We start from the raw sequence: 24,689 nt of genomic DNA on the forward strand, positions 1-24,689 counted from the left end.
TTTGTAGGTCAGGAAGCACTTCGCAGTACACAGGCCCTCAGCCTTGCCTTAGTAACCTAAATGCAGTTTGCCTTATATAGCCCAAAGAGAGAAGAGCAGGCTTTTAATGTCAGTTCTCCTGCAAGTGCTGACAGGAAGCTTATTGCTTTCCCTGTAAAATTGTGTTAGGGTTTGGAGGGGATGCAACCACTGGTTTCCCAGGGGATGTGTCAAGAACATTCTCTCTTGCATAGGAAAAATGATGTGTGGCTTTCCCAGTTATTAACCGAAAGTGCATCTGTACGCACATAGAGAAATGCAGCAAAGGGAGCTTATAGAAAAGTGCATCACTTGGGCAACGTGACCTTCTGCTCTGAAGCTATTCCGTTGCTTTTTCTGAGCCTCACAAAAACATTTGCTCCTGTATAGAAAAAACAAGATGAAAATGGAAAACTCTGTGCTGTTCCCCAAAGCTTGACTATAGCTATGTCAGGGTATATTTTTCATGATTATTAAAATCCTTTTATGTTTTCTTGTCCTGCTGTTCCTAATGACCCCATGGAAACTTAGACTATCTCTTTACTAAATCTTCTGGTTAATCAAACAGAACCGTTTTGTGCAGCACTTTCCCATGAAGTCTGGTATTTTTTGTTTTGCTAGTATTTGGGAAAGTAAGAGGTTGTGTTATGCTAGTATGGGAAGTCCAAATAATGTTCGCACCTTTCTTTTTAGAATAATAAATGTACCAGAAGAGTTCTCCGAGACACAGAGGTATTAAAAGGAGGAAACAATGGTTAGTAAATAAAGTTGTAATTCGGAGTTCTCTATTAAGACTGAGGTCACTCTCCATTTGGTGATACTCGCATATGCTTGTCTTTGAATTAGTGTTCAGCTAGAAGTTACTGCAATAAACCCAGATAAGACTAAGATAAACTACTTGGCCTCCAGCAGAATAAATATTTCAAATAAAATCAACTCTAGACAGTCCAGTCAAGCAGCTATTGATCTCTAAAAGCCTGAACTTAAACCCAATGAATATTCCAGAGATCAGCTCTGTGCAACCTTCCTAAATGCTGATCAATATGCAATTACTTCCCCTGAAAACATTTCTTATATTGTCTAGCCTGAGAAGTACTTTATTTTTAGCTTCCTCTACAGGGAAGGTGGTGGTGCTGAGCCTCCTCCTCGCACTGCTCTTCGCTGCAGAGCCCAGGGTCACGCTCGCTGCTGCGCCACCGCTGCGTAACCACTGCCCGGCGCGCGCTGAGTGCGGCTGTGGTTGCGCTGGGCAAAGGAACTTTCTTTTGAGCTAGCGTGTTGATGTATGTTTGGTTTAGTTTGCGTATTGTTACGGGTTCAGGCAGCTAGGTCTCTAAAGGAAAGGCATCTTCTGCAGCTCTCTGAGCTTGGGCCTTGCAGCGCTGGAGGAGACCTGCCGGCGGCCGGCTGCGCGAGGCAGGGGAGGGGTGGCTGTGCTCTCGTCTCTCTAGGGGCAGAGCACGGCTTGCTTCTGTGGGGATTTATTTGTAAATGCGCACACAGTTATATAGCTGTTAGAGAACAAATTCTCTTCCAAAGAGAGAAGGAAGGGGGTCGCCGTGCAGCTGGGGCGGCCGTGGGCTCGCAGGCCTCCTGCTGCGGCCGGGCTCTGCTGGCCTGCGCTGGGCTCCGCGCCGGGCTCCTGGCGTCCGCCTGGCCTGCTTTGTGCAGTGCATCGGCACCTGCTGCCTCGGGTCGAGGTTCTCAGGGTGTTTTGTGTTTTCTCCTGGGTGAGTTATAAGTTCTCCTGTTTCTGGTTTGAGAGGTACAGAATTTTTAACAGACTGCTTGTGTGTTGTCGGCACCAGTAACCAGCGTCAGCGCTCTGAATACGCATTGAACAGAATAGCTGAGAGTCTGTCTGCCTCCCTCTGAACACGTGTTCTGGAGAAGGGTTTTCTTCAGTGCAGCTGACCTCCAGCCTGTGCTTACTAAACACACCCATTTATTGTAGTGAATTATTGCTAAATCTAAGCCCTGATCCTTCTGGTCTGACAGTATTTGTCTTGTGTACCCAACCCAGTCTCCTCTGCCTGTTTTGTGCTAATGCTTGTAAGGTGGTGAAGAAATAAATTAATAACTGAGAAATAAAAATGCATACGTAAATAATAAAATAGATAAATAGAAAATAAAAAGAAATAAAAATAATAAGAAATAGCAAAGCTAATAGTTTATCTTCAACCACAGTCTTGAAAAGAGTGTTTGTCAATACAATATTTTGGCTCCTTGAAGAAAATCTTGCTTAGAGCTTGCACTCAGACTCTTTGTGACTTCCCTTGTCACTTCAGTTTCCCTTTTCATGCTGTCTCTTTGAAGTAGCATAGTTCAAAGCTCCTTCTGTCCCTGGAAAGTTAAAGTTGCAGCTTTCTCTTCACAGAGAGAAGAAAATTTCCCGCAGCAGTGCCCTGAAGGTGCTGGATCATGCCATGATTGGACCCGAGGGCACAGACAACTGTCACAAGTTTGTTGACATTCTTGGCCTGAGGACCATCTTCCCACTCTTCATGAAATCGCCCAAGAAAATAAAGAAAGTTGGAACGACTGAAAAAGAGCACGAAGGTAGGCCTATTTGCAGATCCTTCTCGTGGAGGAGGCGAATGAAGGCAGGTGTCTGTGCCTGCCAGGGAGGAGGCAAGGAGCACTCGCTGGTCTTCCCATTGCTCTTCCTGCAGCTTTCAAGTCCAGAGCAGCCTGCCATTCATTGCTGCAGCACTGGCTGTTGATGACACACTTGCCCTGCTTGTTTTGATATCAGCAGTTCCTGGCGATTCCATTTCATGTGCTGTTAATAAGTTATTTTACTCCTGTAGGGTCTGTTGTTTGAAGCTCTGACTCTTTGATGCAAAACTCTTTTGAAAAGAGTAATGAGGCAACTACAAATGTCACCTCAAAAGCAGTGTTTTCATGGCTCTGGGCACTGAAGTGTGACTCAATGAACATCAGGCATTACACAAATAACTGCACACTTTTGAAGTTGGCTTTTTTCTACTTTTTTCCTCTCTCCCCTGGAAAACTCCGTTTTAACAGAAATCTGCTGTGGAGTATTATTGCAGGACCCTATGCTGAACTGAATCTAGGGTCAGTCCATGCCTGCTTCTGGTAACATTTCCTTTTTCATTTCATTAATACTTGACTACTTGGAAGAAACTTTAAATACTGCCAGTGATACTTGAGATCTTGTGCCTGTTCATTCCTCATCTCAGTTCTGTGAGTGATGAATACTGTCAAAAGCTGAAGAGGTGTGAGCATGTCTCAGGCTTACCTAGTATCCATCCTTAACTGTTGCAGCAAACCAAAGAAAAATGTCTGGAAAACAGCAGCAAAATGGGAGCTCTAAACCCAGACACCATGTTGGTACAGTCATAGCCAGACGTCCCGACGTTCTCAGGAGCAAAGGCAGGGTGGTGGTGCCTCCTGCAGACCTCGCTGGAGCTGGGCTGAGCCCACTCGCTGCCCCTCGGGGCCGAGCAGCTCCTTTCTCTGGTGGAGGCTGGGGTGGGCCGAGGCTTGTTCCGTTCCTTCCTGAAAGACGGGGTGGTGAGGAAGAGCTGTGGCAGATTGAGCAAGTGGCTCTTTTCAAGAAAAATGTTCCGGCGGTGAGCTGGTAACAGTACGTTGTATTAGAGCACCAACATCAGAAAGGTGCTAACGGTACGTTAATGAAGGTAGTGGCTTGGCGAGACAGCTCCTGGAAGGCACGCTTAGGTGGTGGTGCTGCAGAGACGAGCTCCGTGTCCGAGCTCCGCGGGGCTGGCACAGAGGTGGCAGAGCTGTGAGCGCGCGGCGGGGCGGCTGCAGCTCTCCTGGCACATGGGGAGCGGGGACGGACCTGCAGCCCAGCGCCAGCCGCGGCGGTGGGTCGCACAGAGGGTGCTGGCTTCAGCCGCCTTGCCACTCCTGTGCTGCGTTCCTTTCCTCGCTGGGTAGTGGTGAGGGAGAAATGCTCTGGTGTGTGTCTGGGTTTGGGCAGTGAGACTGCAGAGAGTGCAGTCGCACCTGGGTCTGTGGCCCATGTCATTGACTTAATTTTTTGGTTTGGGAAAGTGAGTTAATCTGTCTCATCTGCTTCATCTTGAGACTGCAGATGACATCGTGCACGGTCTTGGCTACTGTGAGGATTAGGCATCAGTTTGAAAAGCCAGAAAAGGGTCAGGTTCTGAACTATTTTGGGGAGGAGGGAAGGCAAATCTGCCCTCAGGAAAATGGAGCTATCTGTGCAAATGGTCTTCATATGATATCTCCATCTCATTAATATTCAGAAGAAATGGAGGACATTAATATGAGTCCAGAAATCTGTTTTATTAAAGTAAACTCTCTCAGATGCTGCGGTAGTAAGTCCAATTTTCTGTGTTTTGCATCACTGGGCAGGTGAGTTACTGGCTTTCTGACGGTGGGAGTTAATTGAGACGTGTAACAGGGCTCCCCTGGAGCCTGTCACAGGCATTGTCCTGTTGTGTGTAAGCAGCAAGCTATATGTTTTTACTTTGCCAGTCGCAATACAGTAATTTCTCTGTGCTTGGGGGGCACTGCTGGTTGGCGGTTGGATGTTGCAAGCCACTGTTGAACAGCAATGCTGGCAAGAACTGGTGGTGCCTGCTGGTTTTGGAGGAAATTGTACAAGCCTCGTGTGATTGAGAGTTGTTGCCTTCTGGGCTGGGGTGGCCCTAGGGACACGTTTCTTTCTGCATCTCTTTAGCAAAAAGAGTGCTGGTAGGCAGTCTTCTCTCGTTACCGTTTCCTGTAATAACTTCAGCCTGTGTCCTGACTGTTGAAAAAATAATAAAAATTATCAACTCTCTTTTTCTAGAGAGTGTTCAAGTCTACGTCAAATGGAGGAACATATTCCTTTAAAGGTTCAGCTAGAATAGCTTTGTAGCAGAGCCTTCGGTATTTATAAGCAATTCTAAGGAGTTTGTGCTCACTGTCATGCTGTCGAGACTGTCGGGATAGACGCTTGGGGTTTGTGTCTGATGATGGGAGGAAAACACTCCCCTTGTTTTTATCGTATAGTGATGTTGCTTTTTCCATTGGAGATCATGTCAAAAGTAATGCTTACTTTATTATCTCGAAGGCGGTGTTTCAAATGTGTGAAAATAATACATACCCTACCAAAAAAACCTCAGTGTGACTTGTTGAGCTTTTGTTTATTACGAAAATTTATAATCCAAATTAAATTTGATTAAAAAAAAAAAAAAAAAACTTTTCTGTAATGTATTTCTATTTTTTTAAAGCTAACATAAAGATGCCAGTGCTGGATAACGACCTTGTAAACACTGTTGGTGTTGAAAAATCATTTTACTCTAGGGAAACTGTGAATGATTGAAATCCAAACTGCACACATTTATGCTTTTATGTACGTGATGTAATTAAGAAAAAAGAGGGAAACTTTTCTAACAGTCTTTAACAGGGCAGCCTGGCAGCGGGCTTTCGGTGGTGGTTGTCTCTGCGACGAACAACGCGTGGTGTAACGATGGTGTAACGTCGCCTGCCTGTAGAGAGCAGCGGCCGAAAGGCAGGGCCCAAGCTGTGGCGAGGAGTTCGCCCGTGGGCGGCTCTGCGCCCTGCCGGGGGTCCTGCCGTGCCGAGCAGAGCAGCCTGGCGCGCTCCTGGCCGCCGTGATGCCGAGGTGGGAAGGCAGAGCAGGCAAGGAGGTGAGCGCTTAGCACGTGCGAGTGCAGGGGACGAAAGTGCTTTTGGCTCTGGGTAACTGCGTAAATCTGGGGCAAGGTTTGAAATAATGCTTCTGTGTTGCGAAATTGGAAATGCGGCTGATGCTGTATGAATGGCTGTGTTCCAGGTCCTCTTCCATCACAGAGCCCTATCTTAGCTGTCCATAAAGGTACCAGGATCTTCAGTCCTGGACTTTCTAAGCAGCAGTCGAATCGAAGTGTTGGGTACTAACTTGAAATTCTTGAATGGACTCAGCGAGCTTAAAATGGAGAAAACACAAATTCCTTCTGAGTTAGCGAGGCTGTGGTGAAGCAATCATAACTCGTGCGACAGGCTGTCTGTTCTGCTCTTTCTCTGTACAGCCCTTCGCCATCTAGTTTTGCTCACTTGGAGAGTCTAATGAAGTGTAAAAGGATGTTTGTTCAATTCATCTTAATTTAAATGCCTTCTCTTGTCCTAGATGTCAGTTTTACTTAGGAATGCTTAATTTGATAACCTGAGAATTAGTTCAGCCAATTTCCAAATGAGAATTCCTATCTCTGGGGTTTTTTTGCCTGTTCGCCCTCCAGCAAAAAGGAAGCTGTCTTTGGAGCTAGTCAGCTGTACATGTTAAAAGACAACAGCAGCAAAATCTGTTTCTTAGTAAATATGATTTTACTCCTGTGTGACCCACGCTGAAAGGTAGCAAAGCCCCTTGGAATGAATGCTTGCTGCAGAAATAAGTTCCCCTGGCATGGAGAAGTGAAAAGGCAAAACAGAAAAATGACCCAATAGCGAGTGTCTTTATTGAAAGACCTTCTGGCAGCCAGCAGACACCGTTCTTGCATTTATTTGGTGGTCAGCCGAAATGAAACCTAGCAGAGGCATCGGTCTGTTGAAGCAGAACTGCTCAGCTGCATTCGGATGGCCAAGGAAGAAACGGGTTGCTGAACTGGAAGATAAGGTCAAACGTTTTTGTAACTAACAGCGAAGCAAGGCCCTGTGCAAGGCTCTGTGCCCTGTCGGGGCGGCGCGGCGGGCAGGTAGCTCTCGTGCAGACGGACCCGAGCTCTTCGCCGCTGTGGCTGCCCCCTTCTCACTGTCAGCACGCACGTTTGCAGCGGGCGGTGGCACTGTGCCCGACAGAGCTGTTAGCGGCGTGGGGCTGGCCCTGGCATGCGCCAGGTTCTTCGTGCAGCTTTTCCCTGCAAACCCACCTGGAGCCACAGCCTTCTGCACAGCGGTGCGTGAAGGGTGGAAGCTTCTGAGGGAGGTGGTGTTTTTTCTTTCTTGTACTTTTCTGCTTTGAGTGAGAAACCTCAGTTTATCTCAGGAGATCTTTACAGAACAGAAGGCTCTTGGAGATATCCTGGTGGGGTCATCACAACACCCCTCTTGTCCACCCAGCGCCTGCTGCCGCTGCCTTGCAGCCGCAAGCGCTGCTCCTGCCCCGGGAGTCTGCGCTGGGGAGCGGAGGGCTGCCTCCCCTGCGAGGCGGGCGTCCCTCCGAATGGGCTGTGAAAACCGAAAAAACACAGGGAGCTTTGGGGGGTGATAAAGGCAGAGGAGTGTAATGTTACGGCTTGATTTGACAGGACCTCCTGCTGTTGCAGCTGCCAGTGCCAGCCATGGAATAGATTAATCTGTATTCCAACACGCTGCAGCTGAAGTCAAGATCGATCTAATTAGGGTGTTTTAAACACTGCTTGCATTCTGAAGTCTTCGTGCCTGTCTGGAGAGGGAAAGGCTCCCGAGAGCCCGAGGTGCTGCTGGTGTAAGGAGAGCTGCTGGCGCAGATGGGTGAGCAGACGCGGGGCGACCTGCCGAGAGCAGGCGGTGGCCGCGTGCCGCGCTGCACCGAGGGGTCGGCGCCACGGAGAATTCGGGTACGCGCAGGCGAGCTGGTGGGGGGGGAAGACGACGACTTTGCCTGTTAATAAAAAAAAAAAAAAAAAAAATTTTTTTTGGTAAAAGTCGTTCTTAATGTTTACTGGCTGCCAGGTGCTAAGTTGTTCCTGGTAGAGGAATCGGTGGCGGTGCTGAGCAGGGCTTTGTTTTGTTGTTGTTTTACAGGAGAAATGCAGTTAGTCGTTCTTAGAAATTGGGGCTGGACAGCAACGTTTTCCTCTGGCCTTGTCTGTTCCCCTCCATCCCCTGAAAAAGACCCTGTTTGTGCGTGTGCAGTGGACTTGGGCTGGGTGCTGGCGAGTTTGATTGTTCAGAAGTTGCCCAAATACGCAGAGTCCGTGGGGCTGAGGTGCTGCCTGAGGCTGCGTGCTCGTGGCCTGTCGTCGGCTGAGATCCCAGCGGGGAGCTGCAGGCTTGGCTTTCTGAGGACTCGGAACAGCACCAGCCACTAATCCCTTTCCAGAGAAGATCGCACCGAGAGCAAGCACTGTGATTATGCACTTTTACAAATTTGCAGATGCGTGGTAAGCAGCAGCGCAGTCCGTGGGGGAATGGCAAGGTCCCCGGGCCTGCAGACGCGCGTTTCCAGCTAACGCCTCTCGTTTCTGAGTGCGCAGCTGGACGTTTAATCCCCTGAAAATGGGCTCAGCCGCTTCTCCCATAGCGCTTCCCTTACCCCAGGCCTTGCCCTCGTTTTGGCTCCTGCACGTGGATGCCAGTGCTTACTGGGCCAGTTGTGTGCAGCAGAACTGCGATTTGGGGGGAGGGCACGGAACCGCACTGGGGTGTTTCTCAAGAAGCTGATCAAGAACAAGGCATTTTCTTGATCAGTCAGTTGAGGAGTATTTCTGCACAACATTTTTTGAACATTTTGACCAGGAAATAGATATTTCCTGGACTTCCTGGAATGTGGTGTGTAAAGGATAACCTCATTCTTAGAAAACCTGCATCAGTTTGCTTAGATTTCTCAGTAGCTTCAAAGATTTTATCAGTATAATAAATAACCTGCACATGGGCACCAAAGCAAAAACAATGGCTAAAATGCATTTCCTAGTGCAGGAATATTGATATATATATAAAATTGGTGAGGACATTAGTACTAAAATACTGTCAACACTTCTGAACACTTCCAAAAAAAAAAAAAAAAAGAAAAACAAATAGTGTGAAATACAGGATTCTGCCTTCTTTCTATAACAGCAGAGTATCTGTTGGGGTTTATTTTAAAAAGTCTTCATTTTATCTTTTTTAATACTTAAGGAAATAGGAGCTTGCAAGTACTTTGCAGGCTCTCACAGTGTTTTTTAATGAAGACGCTTAATTCAGTGCTGTTTGTGTGGAATAACTGTTTCTCTGCAGCAAGAGCATGCAGTGCCGTAGCCAGAGCCATCCTTCACCTCCATGTTAGCCTGTCGAAATGACAGAGCAGCCGAGCGGTGCTGGCCACCAGATAAACCTGTTATCTCCTCTGCTCCTCCTGCCAGCAGCTCTCCCAATCTCTTTGGTACATGAAAAATTGACACCACCTCAGGCAGAAATCTGTTTCTAAGGAAGCTACGTTTGTAAGTAGCTAATGAAATGGGGTGGGTGGGTGCGTGTGTACGCATGCCTGTCCTCTGCTGTCGCTGCTCTTCTGTAGTATGCAGATAACCTGTGCTGCCGGGAGGGCAGACCCACGGCTTGGACAAGCAGCCTGTGTGACTTCAGCCTTTCAGTGAAAGTGTAAGCTGGCTGTTAGTGGAAAAGATCCATACGAACGCGTGGATGTCACTTGTTCTTGTAGGCTGATGCAATTGATCTAGGCTTCTCGTGGCTCTGGGCTAGGCAGCACTGTGGAAATGCACGTTAAATGGTGTGATGGCAATGAGATGATCCCTTTCCTCCGTATGTTGTATTTTCCTCTCAAAAACATAAAATCCTGACACTGTTCTCCCCTCCCCATCACTGTAGGTGAGGAAATTTTTATGGCCGTTATTCTTCATCAGTCTTAATCATCAAGATTAAAGTGAGGGAAAGGAGAGAAGTTACAATTTTAAATATATTTATATATCTAAAATGGAAGGTCTATATTTAACACAGAGCTGTAGGCAGGAAGCAACACCAAAAGATTTGGCAAGGGAGAGAAACCCGTGCTTCTGTCATTTGCCTTGCACTTTGCTGCTTGGTTTTATTTCCCGTTAATAAAGCCATGTACTCTGTGATTCTCTGCATCGTTTCTGATGTTGGCATACACTTCGCAAATGATTCACATCTCTGCATCTCCTATGCCCATGCAGGAGCGATGTGGGGTGCAGGTGAGTGTTGGTTGTGGCCCTCCCTCTTCCCGGAGGGCAGGAGGCAGGTGGACACCCTTCTCTGGGCTCCTTCCCCGGACTCATCCGGTTTCCAGAAGTGGTCGGTTCCTCCTCCTGCCCGGGAGGTTGTGCGCTGGCAAAATGAAATAGAGCCAATGTGCGAGGGTTGTAACTGGAGAACTTGATGAGAAACGTTTCAAAACCGAGTGTGTGTTTTGTATAAGTTGCACATAAAACCGGTGAATCCTTCTGAGGAAACGACCTAAGGAGAAGCGCTTTCTTTTGTACTTCATGGCAGTCCAGGAAAGCCAAATATTTGTGTTTAAGGAAGCACATCACACCCCCTGTGTGTAGAAGTGTAGTTTTAGAGAAGATCGGTTTGTTTCCTTTGACTCGGGGAGCAGAGAGCTTGGGCCCCGTTACAGAACGGCCTGAACACCACTTGGATGTGCTGGGTGCTCTGCGGGGGCCGGCCCCTGCTCGGTCTTGGGCCCGCGAGCCCCGGGGAGAGGCAGAGCGCTGTGCCCCTGGCTGGGTGGAGGCCGCAAAGAGCAGTGTGCTGCTAGGGCACCTGCAAGCCTGGCGAGTTGAACTACAGCAGAATTTGTGCTTTATGTAAGTCGCTGTTTTTCAGGGTCACTGAGAAAAAGCGGGGTCAGCGTGGCAGGAGTAGTGCAGCAGGTCCGGGGGAGGCCTTCCTGGCCTGGTTGTGGTGGGAGAGGAGCTGCCTGTGCTCCCTGCAGCCGCAGCTTGCTGCTTCCGCTGCTGTTCTGCCTCCGCTCTCTGGTGCTGGAAGGAACCTGGGTTCTGCTTATCGACAGCTACGTGCCGGAGTGCTAGTAGTAAATTTAATGACATGTTACAGAGAGTATAAGCTCCTGTTTCTGATCTCAGCGTGCAATTTTCATTTTGTTTCTCTAGAACATGTCTGTTCCATCCTGGCCTCCCTTCTGCGAAACCTGAGAGGGCAGCAGAGGACACGGTTACTGAATAAATTCACAGAGAATGACAGTGAGAAGGTGAGTGTGCGGAGTGTGTGTCTGCAGTCTCTGGGCTGCTGGACTCAGAGGACGCTTGATAATGGCAGGGTGCCTGCGTACGCTTACTAAGTTACTAAAACGCAGCTACTGTTCCTGCCTTGAGGGACCGGCATACTCACACGCCATCCTTCTCTCATTCCTGTTGTTGTCTACAAACTGGAGAACTGGCGATGCCTTTAGTGCTTGGCCTCCTGCATCTTATGCACTCTTGTTTTCTGGTGCTCTTGCACAGCTGGTAGTCCTGGGTTGTGCCTCACTGCTGAGGGCTGATCGTGTACCACATATTGCTGGCTCGGTGGGACCAGGGAAGTATGAAAAGGTGCCAGTCTGTTCTAGCGAAGCTCTTTTGCAGAAATTGTAGGAGTTCCATTAGTACACACTCAACGTTCCCCATTCCTCCCCTACAATGCATCACTTCAGGGGTGTTTAGTCTGGGAAATTCTTTCCAAAATATTTACATGGAGGTGGGTAGATCAAGCAGCTGCGAAAAAGAAACAGCAGCTTTTGCAAACCAATAATTTCCAGGGGATTTGTAAATTCCACCACTTGGGAAATACTGGTTCCTCTGTATTTCTCATTAGTATGTTTTAAAGGTGTTTTTCATAACCTGCTCTAACAGTTGGAGAAAATTTCCCGTTACTAGAAAGGGTTTAAGTTGCCTAACACACAGTGGAGAGCAGGAGAGCCCTGAGGTGTCTGTTAAATGTAACAGAAGCTTGGCTTCATTCAGCAGAGACAGAAAAGTACATTTAAGAAACCGGGAGAACTGGAGAGCCGCAACACAGGAGAATGAGCGGGCTAGGGACACGTCTCTGCTTCCTTTTAGCTGGAGCTGATGAGACCATCTTGTGATATGGGATTACGTTCAAATGCTTGCAGACTGAGCATGCTCATCTGTCCAACACTTGTACCATCTTTCTAATGCGTTCCTTCCTGGGAGTGACAGAATTGCCTGGTATTTTGCATAGACTGCAGCCGGAAGAAAAATAGCATAACACGAAGGATTAAAGATGATTGCGTTGTTCTTTTTCTCTTGCTTAGGTCTCTCTCTTCTGTCCTTGCAGGTTGATAGGCTGATGGAACTGTATTTTAAGTATCTGGATGCAATGCAGGCAGCTGATAAGAAGATCGATGGAGAGAAACATGTATGTATTGCTTAAGTTGTACTAGCCCATGTCTGTGATGCTTCTGCACAGGCATGTCATCTGCACAAAGCTTCTGGCTCAGCCAGATCACTGTTCTGAGCCATGCTTTTGTACCTGTGCTGACTTCTCTCTCAGCTTTTGTTGCCCCACTCTCCATCTTCTGGTACCTTAGATAAGATGGGGTGAGAACTTATTTACAGCAAGTGCTTCTGGGCATTTCTTAGTGAATTCTACGAAGAGGGCCTCAGTCAGTTTACCTTCATTTTTACTTGTCTGAAATTTTGCTTGGTTTGGTGGATGGAGAGAAGCGAAATGGAGATAATTACATGGTAATGTGTGAGGCCTCCTACCCTGGTCTGTAGAGTTCTGATTACCTGTGAGAAAACTTCTATTTTGATTAGACAGATGAGGCTGTAGCCAAAGTCTGGTGTGCTTTTGCGCACCAGCAGTGAACGTTTTGAATGACATGAGCATGGGTACCACATAGTACTTTCTTGGAACTGAAGCTGGAACAGACTTTTTGAAAGAGAATGAGCTGTCGGAGTCGGGAAGCAGCTTGCAGAGCTGTTAGCGAGCTTGGCCCGCTTCCCACAAGATTATCTGTATCAGCGCTGAAGAGGGTGTGAGATTGATTAGCACTGACGGAGAGTAATCACTGCAGCCGCCGTCCCCGCACGCGGGTGAGCTCAGCGTGCCCGGGCTGCAGCCCCCTGCCGGGCTCCGACAAACAGCTGTCCCCTTGCTGCCAAGGCTGTTTCTCCAGGCGCTGCCAAACATTTTGGGGGCATCAGAGCTCAGCGGTGATGCTGCTGCTCAAAAAGGCAAAAGGCTGAGTGATGAATGGAGCTGCTTTTGCTGCCAGCATTCAGACTCCATATGGACAGCTGCAGCTTCACAAATGAACAGTGGCCCGAAGAAAAACAGCCTTTACCCTTTCCTGCTATCCCTCCACTCTCCATTCATCGACCTCGAAACAGAACAAGAAATTATTTATTCTCTACGTTTCAGTGTTAGTGTGTGGGTTTTAGAAATTGAAAAGCAGAGCTGATTTTTCTGGCTGAAATCTCAGTGTATGGGCAGCTGCTATATAGAGCCCTTACGTGAAATGAGCAGAACTAGTGTATGTATGTACCCTTTATCCAAAAAGGTCTTGAAATTGGCTGCAGATGTTAACACCTGTAGCAAACAGCTAACACAGAGCAGGGGTGAAGGGAGTTGGAGTGTGAAGAAGCTTGTGTAGAAGCAATTTAATTAATAACAACCCACTCATGTTTACTGATAAATCAGAAGAGAAAGCACAAGAACTCAGACTTTCCTCCTGCATCCAGAAGGCCAGCGTGCTTTTGCCCCACTGCAGTGCTCTGTAGACTGGAATGGCTGGAATAAATGCATCCCAGTTCTTCCCTCGTATTAGTGCTAATAATAGGATTTGGCAGAAACATCCCATATGCGCTTTGTCCTTCTGCAATATATTTCAACAGAAAATATCAAAGCATTGCACTGAGATTTGCTCATGTCACCTCTGAGAAGCAGATTTGTACTTTGCATGTGAAGGACATTGGTTTTTCAAAGCAGAGCTGTTCGGAGCCTGGTAGTAAAGATTAGGAGGTTAGAAATCTGGACTGGACTAAAAATTTGTCCAATTGCAATCCCAATCATCTCTAAGCAGCGCAGATGATATTAAGCATGTCACCATGCTACTACTTTTTGCTTTATCTCCCAGCAGGTTAGAGCATTGGGCACGGAGGGTATGAAATAATGACGTTCCAAGCAAGGAACAAACCTCAACACTTCTGGAGTTACTGATTGCTTTGCTTTTTAGCATCCTGAAATGGTCGATGGGGAACAGTCTGCTGAGATCTGAAGTGGCTCAAGCGGTTTCCTCACGGAGAAGTAGGCAAAAGCCATCATTGTGTCTGTCAGGTCAGGGAATTGTCTAGCTTTTACAGGATCTATGGGCTGCTTTAATGTTGGTAGTTGTTGCACATGAATCATTGAAATGGATGGTTTGAACACTTGGTCCTTTAGAAATTGTGCTTTGTCACCTGGGGGTTTTTGACCTTCCTCTTGCGGTGGAGGGCATAGTACCCAAAAAAATCTGGAATACGAATCCTTTCCTTTCTCCCCGCCCCAAAGGAAAAAAAGATACCTGATGAAATTTTACAGGTTCAGCCTATACTGAAGAGAGAGATTGAAGTCTGATGGACAGAGTATCCTGGTGTAAGTCTTGCATTACAAGAAGTGGAAACATGATTACACAAAGAATGATTGAAGGTATCATACCTGAAGTTTTATCTTTAGTAGTGCAGCTGACATAAGAAGCTCCTGCTCTTGCAGTTCTTTTCCTTTTTTTTTTGCTTTTAGCTTAGCTTATTTTTGTGATCTGGTTTATAGCTCAGCCCTTCAGACTGTGGCAGTGAAGGCGTGGAAGTAGTTGAGAACAGAAGGGAAGGAGGAATTTCTTAAGCCAGCTGTTTCTGAAGCAGAACAGTTGTTATGAAGCTGCACCATGAATCTGGACAATGAAAGAGGATATGGTCCAGAGGGAGAGCATCCCTTCATCTCAGTGTTAACCAGCTATTTGCTTCTGTGGAATCTATGCAGAAGTGATCAGAGGTGATAACTTCATGATTACCCTGATTGCTACGTGAAAGCTAGGAGCAAAGGACATGCGAGCATTTGTCTCTAACACCTGATGCCTGTCTTAGCACTTTTCTCAGTTTTTAGGTAATGAAACCTAGTACGTATCTTGTCCCCATCTCAAAATCTTTAATCCTTCCTGTAGGAAAAGGTGCAAAACTGGCTTTCAACTCCCTCTAAAATGAGGCATAATTATAGGCGGCAGCAATAGCCTTAGTGATCCCTAAAAATGGTAGGAGAAGACATGGGTGGTTTAATATTTTTTACAGTTCAGTGAAAAATGATGCTCACGGGTTTATTCAGTAAAATATTCTCAGCAGATACTTTGCGCTATAATGACTTACAAATTACATGCTAATTGTGCTACAGTTAAGTGATTCCATCCTTGAAAGGGAGAGGTGGAACTCCTAGTGACTCCTAACTGGTATTAGCCCAGCATTTGAGTTCAGGTTAGAACGACCGATGAATTGCCTGGACTGTACTGAAAGCAGGGCCTGGTGTTGGTGGCAGGGGAGGTATCAGTGCACCGTAAAAAGAGCACACCGGAGTTCACGGGAGCGTGTGCCGATTTCTCAGTGTGGCCGAGCTGGCGCTGCCTGCACTGGGAGCTTTTCCGGGAAATGGCCAACAGGCTGGGGTAAGCTTTGAACTTTCTTGCTAGAAACACAGCCTTGCTGTGTTTTGCTGGGAAAGGTGAATACGATGTAAGGAAGGAGAAGGATGCAGAGATCTGGGCCCCAGTCCAGTGGCTGTGGAGCAGATGTGATCTCTGGCATAGCAGCGGCAGATCCATTGTATCTCTAGGTTTAGGTCTTTGCTTGACACCTTGAGGCCTGTCAGTCCTGTCTCATTAGTGCGAGAGAAGCTCATTTTAGCTTCACAGAAGCCCATCTCATTGCTGTCTTTTCCCATCAGCAAGGGGCATCTCAGCACATATTGTTGGCAGATTAGAAATGGCATCTGAGTGCTCATTTGGAGGTTAGCAACTTGACAGCTTTGAAAGAGAGACAAAGTGGAAAGGTGGCTACTTGGTACTGTACTGGGAGGCAGATTAGCATTTAAAGGTTGTTTTTTTAAAAAAAGGACTGTGAAAAGGTACCTAAGACTGTATTTGTCTTTTAATTTGTATCTGCTTAATTCACTGGTGCAAAATAATCTCGTTTCTCTGTCAAGAGGGGCTGTTGTAACTGCTGCCTTCGCTATGTAATCAAGACGACAGTTGCCTGGATCCTGCTCCTGTGATCACCGTGCTTGGATCAGAATACAGAACAGGAATGGTCTTTGTTTCCTGCTCTGGCGGTTCAAAATCCTTGCCTGTTGATATTTTTCTGTTCAGGATTTTAGCACTGTTGAGTTTTGGGAATGAGTGCCTTGTCTTTTTTCCCACATGGGGTTTTTGGATATTTCAGTGAATAGCTGCCTATCTCTGGCTTTCCAGATGCAATGATTAGTTTTAGAGACCCGATTTGACCAGGTTCATTTAATTTGGCATTGATGTAGGGTGGGGAATGTTGCTCCTTGCACAAAATTGGATTTCTTTTTACTGGCAGGAGCTTGCATGCAAGTTTTGTGCAGTCATGCCTGTGCCCATGGTTTCGGAAGCATGGAGTAAATCAGTTATGCCAATACTGGAGTCTAAAGGATCTGATGCTAAAGCACCCTGTAGTATAGCCAATGCAGTTGTGTTTATGACATTGGTAATTAGGCATTGTTTTTTAAACTTGTTCTTTCATTGGCAAGCTAGATTCCTAGGAGGAAAGGAAAACTATTTCATTACGTGTGCTTTCTTCTCTCACTTTTGGGAGGCAGCAATAAACAGCTGCATTTCTAAGTCACTTAATCAGATTTCTGTATAGTGAGCATTTATTGCACTCTCCAGTGAGAAGTGTACAGGATTAGTTTTCTTTCTTGTGCCTAAAATACTCCACCTATAATTAGATGAAAGGCTTTGGTTTGATAAAACAGGAAAATGTGGTAGCGTAAATCAGCTTTGGTGCTGGTCACCTTGTGTGTGTTCGCCTGGAGCATGTGCATGCGGAGAAAGCACTTCTCGTTGAGCGTTACGGGTACAGTGCTCTCACTGGTGATGGCTCTAATGAGAAAATATTGCTCTGCTGGTGTGTGCCCACCTGCCAGACTGCTGCATAATGAATAACCGGAGTTGCAGCAAGCTAGCAGGGTCTGACAGGCTGTTTCCTTTATTTAAAAACAAAACCAAAAAACAAACCCCCAAAACACAAAAGGTCATGCGTGACATCAGTTATTCTGGTCTGCTGGTCTCTGTGAAGAGTAATGGTGGGTTCCCTCTGGATGGAGTAGGCCTTTCTCTGGACAAAACTAATCAGAGTTTATTGCCAGGCTGTTTTTGCCAGTGTTTTGAACAGTGTTCTGTCCGAACCAGAAGGGTGGAATGGCCTCTTGCATTCCGCCTTTGGACTCCGTTCGGGCAGGTGTCGCTAGTGAAACACCGTTCTGAGAAAGTTCTGACAATGCCCTGAGAAGCAGCAAGAGCCCTCAGCCATTGCCCCAGAAACCAGAGCTCTTCTGTCAACGTGCTCCAGCTGGAGGCTTGGCCCTGTCAGTCTTCCTACCAAATGATGTTGGAAGGTCAGGGCTGGGAATGGTAAAATTACACTTGTGCAGAATTTTGAGACCTGGTTTCTCATTCGTCAGCTGGTGATAAAGTTGGAAGCCTGGTAGGTCTTTGAGCTGGCTGGAGTCATGTTGTGCACTGCTTACCAGCACCCTCAAATGGCCAGTAGAAGAACATGGGTTTTGTTCTGTTTTGACAAAACTTGCAAGTAATAAAAACACTGGTTTGTTTCATATTCAGGGGCTGTAATCACTCAGTTTAGGAATGTAGTTCGTATGTTTACAGTAATATTTACATTTGCAGATGGACACGATTCACAACCAGCAATAGCAAAACCTTGTTCAAAATTGAATGAAATGTTTTGTGAATTTAATTATTAAAAGTAGTATTTCTTTGGTGAGAAATGTATGGATGTTCATATTTTGGGGGAGCAAAGCATTTCTTAAGAAGGCACAAATATCACCACTGTTTTGCCACTACTAATGGGAAGTACTTTGAGAGCCAGTCTTGACACCCTTTTCTTTGCACTGCTTTACAGGACATGGTACGTCGGGGAGAGATAATAGATGATGACATGGAAGATGAATTCTATCTTCGTCGCCTGGATGCTGGTCTCTTTGTTCTACAGCTCATTTGTTACATCATGGCAGAGATCTGTAATGCCAATGTTCCCCAGGTAAAGCTATATACGAGGTTGGCAGATCACCTGTGTTTCCATCCATGATACAAACAAAGCAATAAATCCTTGCAAATATTACCTCTTAATCCTCTCTTTCCATAATTCCTTTTCTGGGAGGAAACTTATTGCGCTTGTGTCCATGCAACTTCACGAAGTTATAGCAGTTGGGAGGGCAATAGTAGGTACAGAAGCTGATCATTATCACTGAGCTCATACAGTCTGCCATAAGCAAGGTCACAGTTTGAAATGGAAAGGCCCTATTTGTACCGCTGCTGAGAGAGCAGCAGAAGAGGACGTTCTCTCAGAAGGCCTCTCAAAGGCTCAGACTGTATCAGGTGACTTTTCCTGAACTATGCAAAATACTGCTGCTCTGCTGTCACGGATGCATTTGTGACTTTATTATGTGGTTACTTGTGCCTGTGCCACATGTCTTCCTGAATGCTTTTAAGTGGGTGCTCTAGGGCTGTGGGCTAGCAAGGCTGAGTTGGGTTTTGTGGTGCTTGGGGTTTCTGCTTGCACCTCAAAGAAAGTTGAAAAAAGTGGGGTTGTGCATGGTTTTATGTTGTTGAAGATTACTTTCTTCTATTTCCTGTCCCTGATCAGATTCGTCAAAGAGTTCATCAGATTCTGAACATGAGGGGCAGCTCCATTAAAATTGTTCGACACATTCTAAAGGGTGAGTTCAGATATTCCTACGCGTGTCTCGTTCTCTACCAGGAACAGCATGGTCATCACTTGGTAGGATGAGCCTTCACATGTAATTCTCCTTGACTTCATGAGCAGCTTCATGCGGCAGTTACGTTCTGAGATCTGGGCAGGGCTGGAATCACTGGGATAAGAGGCATGCCTTACCTCGGAGTGAGGATGCTCGCTGTTGTCACGTAACACCACATCACTTTGTTGCCATCAGCTACAGACTGGCTGGGACTTGCTGCTGACTTTAACACTAGAGTAAATATTTAAGAGGAGTGTATATGCATGCTAGAGGGAGGAACAGCGGAGTCTCATCTTTCATTAACATGGTCCTGCACTTTACCATCTGCACCGTATTAGTATCCACGGTGTATTTGTCTTGCTCTTAGTGTCAGATTAATATGGATTATAGCATTAAAGTATCCTCTGTAGCTTTAAAATGTAGCTGTTGTGATTTGCAATCCTGGTTCTAAAGTACTGCTTGTTATTTTGAATGCTTATGTTGAATTAGAGCAATGCTTATTTGAGCTGTGGCTCTGATCTGTAGCCTGCTGTCCTTCAGCAGAAGCAGCCATTGGACAGGGGAAGAGGAGGACAGGACTCGGGACTCCCCCCGCAGCCCCCTCTGAGCTGTGAGACGTGGCTAGAGCAGCGCTGATCTGCTGCCCCAGGAGATGCCTCTCCTGTTTTAGTAAACAGAGGGTTGTGTGGGGCCGTGTCTGCTCTTGAGAGGCTGTGCTGTTTTCGGTGAAGAGTAAGGAGTGTCTCTCTTCTGAAGAGGAAGGAAAGTCAGCAGCATCTCTGGGGTACTGGGCTCTGCGTTGCGTTGTTTTGATGTCTCTGCTTTCTTAGGGAATAACAACGAAGTGCTCCTGGCCTTTTCTTTTTTCCCTTCAACAGTGGGAGGTAGAGGCAGCCTTTTTTTTTTCTTGCAGATCCTGTTGTTTTTCTCCCTTCACATATGCAGGAAAGAGAGGAGATGAGAAAGATAGCTGGTATAAAGAAATAGGAGTGATTTTCTGACACCGCGAGGTAACCTGCAGCTATAGGCGATCTTTGGCCCTTGTCCTTTCCAGCAAGTTCAAGCTGATGCCTGCTGATGAACAGGGAGGGGAGTGGGACTGGAAAGGATGTCTTTTCTGCTTTCAGTTATGATACTTAACAATTCCTGCCTCCAAACTGCCCATTTGCAACTTAGGACATGACGCGTGACCGCGTTCAGATTCCCACACTTGACCTGGGCCACAGGTACCCGGGAGATTTGTCTGCGCACACGCCTCATGTTCACTTCCATGGCTTGTTGATTTACATACTGAGCTTACCTTCGTGAACTGAAGGGCAGCTGCATTAAAATTTCATCTGATTTTTTTTCCCACAGACGGTGACTTGCATTGTGAAACTTTTTCTATGGCTTTATCATGTCTTGCAAGCTGCTTATAGAAAGTACAGATTGTGCAGCAATTTCAGGAGTCTCAGCAGGGATACGTTCACTTCCTAAGGAGACCTTAAATGGCATGTTAATAATACAGGTGATGGATACAGTATTTGGGGCTGTCTTTCAGCTCTTCCCCAGCTGTCACACTTGTCAGTTTTAGGGACTTGTGCCTTCACAGTTGTCAATAACTTCGGAAATGAATTTGTTGGTGGGCCCTTGTGAAGCACTGGAATGGGGTGCCAAAAGATTCCTGGCAGGTAGGACTAGTATAGAGCTTACCTGCAGCCTGTGCTGGTGACATTTAGTCTTCTATAGGACTTACACCCTTATGTTCAAATATCTCCTCCGTGTAGATTCACCAGCTTTTATCAAGTTATACCACTGATAAGTATTTGCCTCTCCAGAAGAGCTGTTTCATTGAACACAGCTTGTCTGTTTGAAGTACTGGTTTGTTTTTGGACCCTGAAAGCATGCCTTCCAGACGGGCTGCAGGCCATTAGGGGATTTCTGAAATTACCTGGCATGCGGAACGTAGGAGATTATATTCAAAATGACTGGGATGTTGGGAGCCTTCAGCGCTGGCTGAAACATTTCCAGTCCGGCTTCCGGCGTGCTCTTAGGACAGATGAGGGCTGGTTTATTTTTACTTTTTGTTCAGTGTTTTGCTCTTGTTCAGTTTTTATTTTCTATTTTCGCATACTAATTAGGTGCTTGGTTTTTTAGTTAGGTTTTTATGGCCTACATATTCTCCATGTTTCTCTGGCAACCTGACAGCTGATGGATCCCTTGGGGTTGCTCAGAGTCGTTTATGATGCAAGTGAGGAAGCAGGACTGCTTTCTTACGGTAGGACTTTCAGGGGGGAGGAGTGGGCAGGGAATAACTGAAGGCTCATTAAATGCATTTCTGCAGGCTGACCAGTCCTCCTACAGTTCCTTTTGCTTGAAGATCGAGCGTTACTTGCAATGGGACGGTTAGCTTCTTCTTAGGAAGAACACGGCTGAACGGTGCGCGTTGGCTGGGAGGGCGCTTTGCAGGGAGACTGATCCCCGTCAGGAGGCCGTGCCTGCGTCGGGGGCATTTGGTCTGCGTCTCCCCCATCAGAGGGAGCGAGGCACGCACCTCCCCAGGCGGCGGTGCTCAGTGCAGGCCGTGAAGGTGTGCGGGTTGTGAGTGGCCGTGTGGCTCCTTGCCCGGCCAGGTTGCTGCGGCAGAGCAGCCCCGTGGGAGGGGAGGCGCGGGCATGCGAGGCCTGGTTAAACCTTGGGCTTGGGCCAGGTAACGGGCACGTCAGGGAGGTGGCGGGGAGGGATACCCACCGAACGCTGAACCAAACCTGTTAGCATGTGTAATCAGAAAGAGAGGGTAAGTATGTTTTAAGGACGATGCTAAATTTGGCGTTTGTGGTCCCTCAGTATGTGCAGGCTTTATAGCTTCCACTATCCATTACAAGCTTCAATATTTCCCTATTGATTTTTACTGTTCTGTAACCATTGTATTTTGTCTAATGAAGCAGAAACCAATCTTAGGTCCTTTCCCTTTGTGTAGCTACAGAAATGTGTAAGCTCTGTTTAACTGTTGGCAGGGGGAGCTTACGTTTGATTTTTGCTGTCTCACTGAAGCGGTAGAATTTTAAATAAGAAAGTAAATACATAAAATCTCATTGGATGATGTGTTTTTTAACCTGGTTCTGGGGGCTTTATCTGGTCTTTTCAAATTAATATTGACAACTGTTGGTAGCCCAGTAAACAGTCTGCCTTGGGAGTCACTGGGCTTTTAGTCTTATGAAACCTAAATATTTAGGAGGAAAAATGCTGAACTTTCGGAAAACATGAGAGGAATTACTCGTGGCTTGCTTTTGCCATCTTAGTGGGACAATAGAGGGGCAGTGGCTTTAGTGGCAGCTCCACCGCTTGTGCTGTGGTCCAGGCCCTCAGTGGCCAGTGGGCAAGCGGCCCAGCTGGGCCACCAGCCCCCTGCCTGCGGCCGCTCTGCAGAGCCCTGCCCGCTGGGTGCAGCCCCCTGGGGCCCTCGGGGCTCTGCCACCAGGCAGCCAGCTGGAGGAGTCCCTCCTTTCGCTTGGGTGCTCTGAGCTGTCAAGATGTAGCGGCAGCCAGGAAAGCGTTGCCCTTGGGCTGCAATAAACAAAGGCAGCTGCAGTTGCTGCATCTGTTTCAGAGGCACTTACTCTGACAAAGCACAGGAAAGGTCTCGTTTGGGGACAGAGCCTGCTCCTCGCCCTGCTCCCTGGGGGGGCCAAGGCTGTTCGACAGAAAGCGCTCTGATACTGCCCGAAGGGGACAGGAGGACCTGAGCTAAATGCTGCCTCGGCTCTGCCGGCTTGTTTTCCTGGGAAAGTAACCCTGTGTCTGCCGCGCCGCATTTCATCTCCCACCAGAGGAAGACGGCAGGTTACGGTCCCTGCGATGCAGCCCTTTGCCCCCGGGGCCTTGCCCTTCTGCAGCTAGCTGGTGTGCAGGCAGCTCACCGAGCGCTCCTGAGCAGCTGCAATGAGCAGCTCCATGAGCTCGCTGCTGCCTGCGTTCCATGTGATGGAGAGCTTTTCCGCCCTCTGAAGGAAGAATTCCCTGCGCTCGTCCCCCTTCTCCAGGACTGAGAGGCAGACAGGTTCACTTGCAGCAAACCGTAGTGCTCTCCACCTGCTCTTGTTACAGGTACTGTAGCAGTTTATAAATATTAAAAGGATTTCTCCCAGAGGCCTTGGCAAAGAATTCTGCTTTTTGTATGTGGAGAGAGAGAGAGAGAGTACACACATGGGGGGAGACTCCCACATCAGCTAACTTCTCCCTGTCCTCACTCCTTTCAGTGCTCTTATAATAAAGGCTTTGATGGAGCTCAGAGGCATGTAGCAGTGCTGAACGTATAAATATTAAAGCAAACTTTCTACAGCAAGTTACTATTCAGATGCTGAATACAAGCTGTTCTGTTTGTTTAGGAAGAAGGGAAAGAATGAGAGAAGGCGGAGGCTGGAAAGCACTGTCTAACCAAGCAGTCTGCTCCTGATTTACTAAGATTTGTTCAGGTCCTTGCTTTTGCAGCTCAAAATCTGCCTTTTATTTTTTCTTTTTAAGCCACCTTTGAATATGTAGGTTCTGTTAGCAGGAGGGAGCAAGCTTGCAAGGGAATGAGAGCTGCCAGCTTTAAACGAATGTCAGGAAGGAGAGCTGCAGAGGGAATTTCTGTTGTGCAGTGTTTGGCCATGTGCATGGATAAGCAACACCTTGATCGGGGTCTAGCTGAAGACAGGGAGTTTGCTCTGTAGTTAGTTGGTGTGTTTCCTTCCATATGGATTAAAAGCACTTGTAGATTCAGGAATTATCTCCACTTTACTAGTTTTACAAAAATCCCAATTCAGGGTGCTTGGGAGACAGACACGTTAAACCTAAGGTTAGGAAAGTGTAACAGACGTGTGTGTATTGGCTCCTGCCTGACCTTCCTGGATGATACGTGGAGTTAAAAGGGACCTGGAAAGCTACCGATGTCCAGGGCTGTTCTGGGTTTTTTGGGCTTCAAGTGGTGAGTGCTACAGCTGTCCAGTTTTAAACAGCTGCCAGTGGGCTCCTCCTTCGGGGATAGTGCGAGGGTTGGGAAGAACACCGTCACCTCTCGTTGTGGTTAGACTCTGGGGAAAGGGTAACGTTTCCGAGTGTCTGCTTGCTTCTTGTGGTCCTTAATGATGAGAGCAGCATGTTTTTGCTGTAGTCTCTGTGTGCTACAAAATTTTAATGAGGGGTCAGTAGATGTTTATTATACAAAGCTTTAACCCTGGAGATTGGGGAAAAAAATCCATCAGTGCTCCTTACATAAATTCCCATTCAGTTGTTGGCAGTGGACACAGATTTAGATTCTGCTGTGATACCTCTGTAAGAGAAGTTGGCCATTGTTCATTAGTGTCTTACTCAAAGTCTGTTTTTCTGTCTGCTTTCTCTCCCACAGAGTATGCAGAGAACATCGGGGATGGGAAGAACCAGGAGTTTCGGGAGAGTGAGCAGAAGCGGATCATGGACCTGCTGGAGAATTTCTGAGGACTTGGCGGCTGAATTCTGTATTTCCCTAGGAGGATGCAGCGTCTGGCTCTCTTCTTTTGCTGCCCTCTTCCAGCCCTGATTGCACGATAAAAATGATGTTTCTATGAAACTATTCTAAATGGGATTTTGGAGATATTAAATATAGTTTGCTTTTTTTTAATTCCTTGTTTGTTATCTAAGTCTACTATGAGTGGGACTACAGCTGCTTGCTTTGCGGTAGGGCATCTCAGAGATGTTTTCATTTTTTTTCCCCAAAGTCCAACAGCAGTGATCAGAGCACAAAACAATATGACAGTATAATGCTTAGAAGCAGGGTAAAGAGGAAGCACAGATAGCTCAAGACGACCGTAGCATGTTACTCCAGCCCAATACACTAAGGAAAATGTACAACCCACTTTACTGATGAAAACTGGGGAGGTTGAGGAGTTGGGTTGGAATGTGTCCAGTTCAGCTGTTCTTCAGCGGGTTGTCGGTCTCTGTCAGAGCACAAACCAGGAGCTACAACCACTTTAGCTGTTCCTGCTAAGTCTTCCCCAAGGTGAGTCAGAAGC

At 47.0% G+C, this 24,689-nt stretch overlaps 1 protein-coding gene across 1 annotated transcript in view; it reads left to right on the top strand.

Annotated features, from left to right (window-relative positions):
• CTNNBL1 (catenin beta like 1) overlaps positions 1-24,298 on the top strand; it is a 48,225-nt gene extending 23,927 nt beyond the window's left edge. Inside the window, exons 11-16 of the mRNA XM_035567209.1 lie at positions 2,396-2,577; positions 10,788-10,885; positions 11,971-12,051; positions 17,823-17,960; positions 18,567-18,639; positions 24,047-24,298. Of these exons, the coding sequence (XP_035423102.1) occupies positions 2,396-2,577; positions 10,788-10,885; positions 11,971-12,051; positions 17,823-17,960; positions 18,567-18,639; positions 24,047-24,135 (661 nt within the window). The 3' untranslated portion in view covers positions 24,136-24,298. The remainder of the gene's footprint in view (positions 1-2,395; positions 2,578-10,787; positions 10,886-11,970; positions 12,052-17,822; positions 17,961-18,566; positions 18,640-24,046) is intronic.
• Positions 24,299-24,689: the final 391 nt, after the last annotated feature.

Source organism: Cygnus atratus, chromosome 16, assembly GCF_013377495.2.
Source record: "Cygnus atratus isolate AKBS03 ecotype Queensland, Australia chromosome 16, CAtr_DNAZoo_HiC_assembly, whole genome shotgun sequence".
NCBI lineage: Eukaryota > Metazoa > Chordata > Aves > Anseriformes > Anatidae > Cygnus > Cygnus atratus.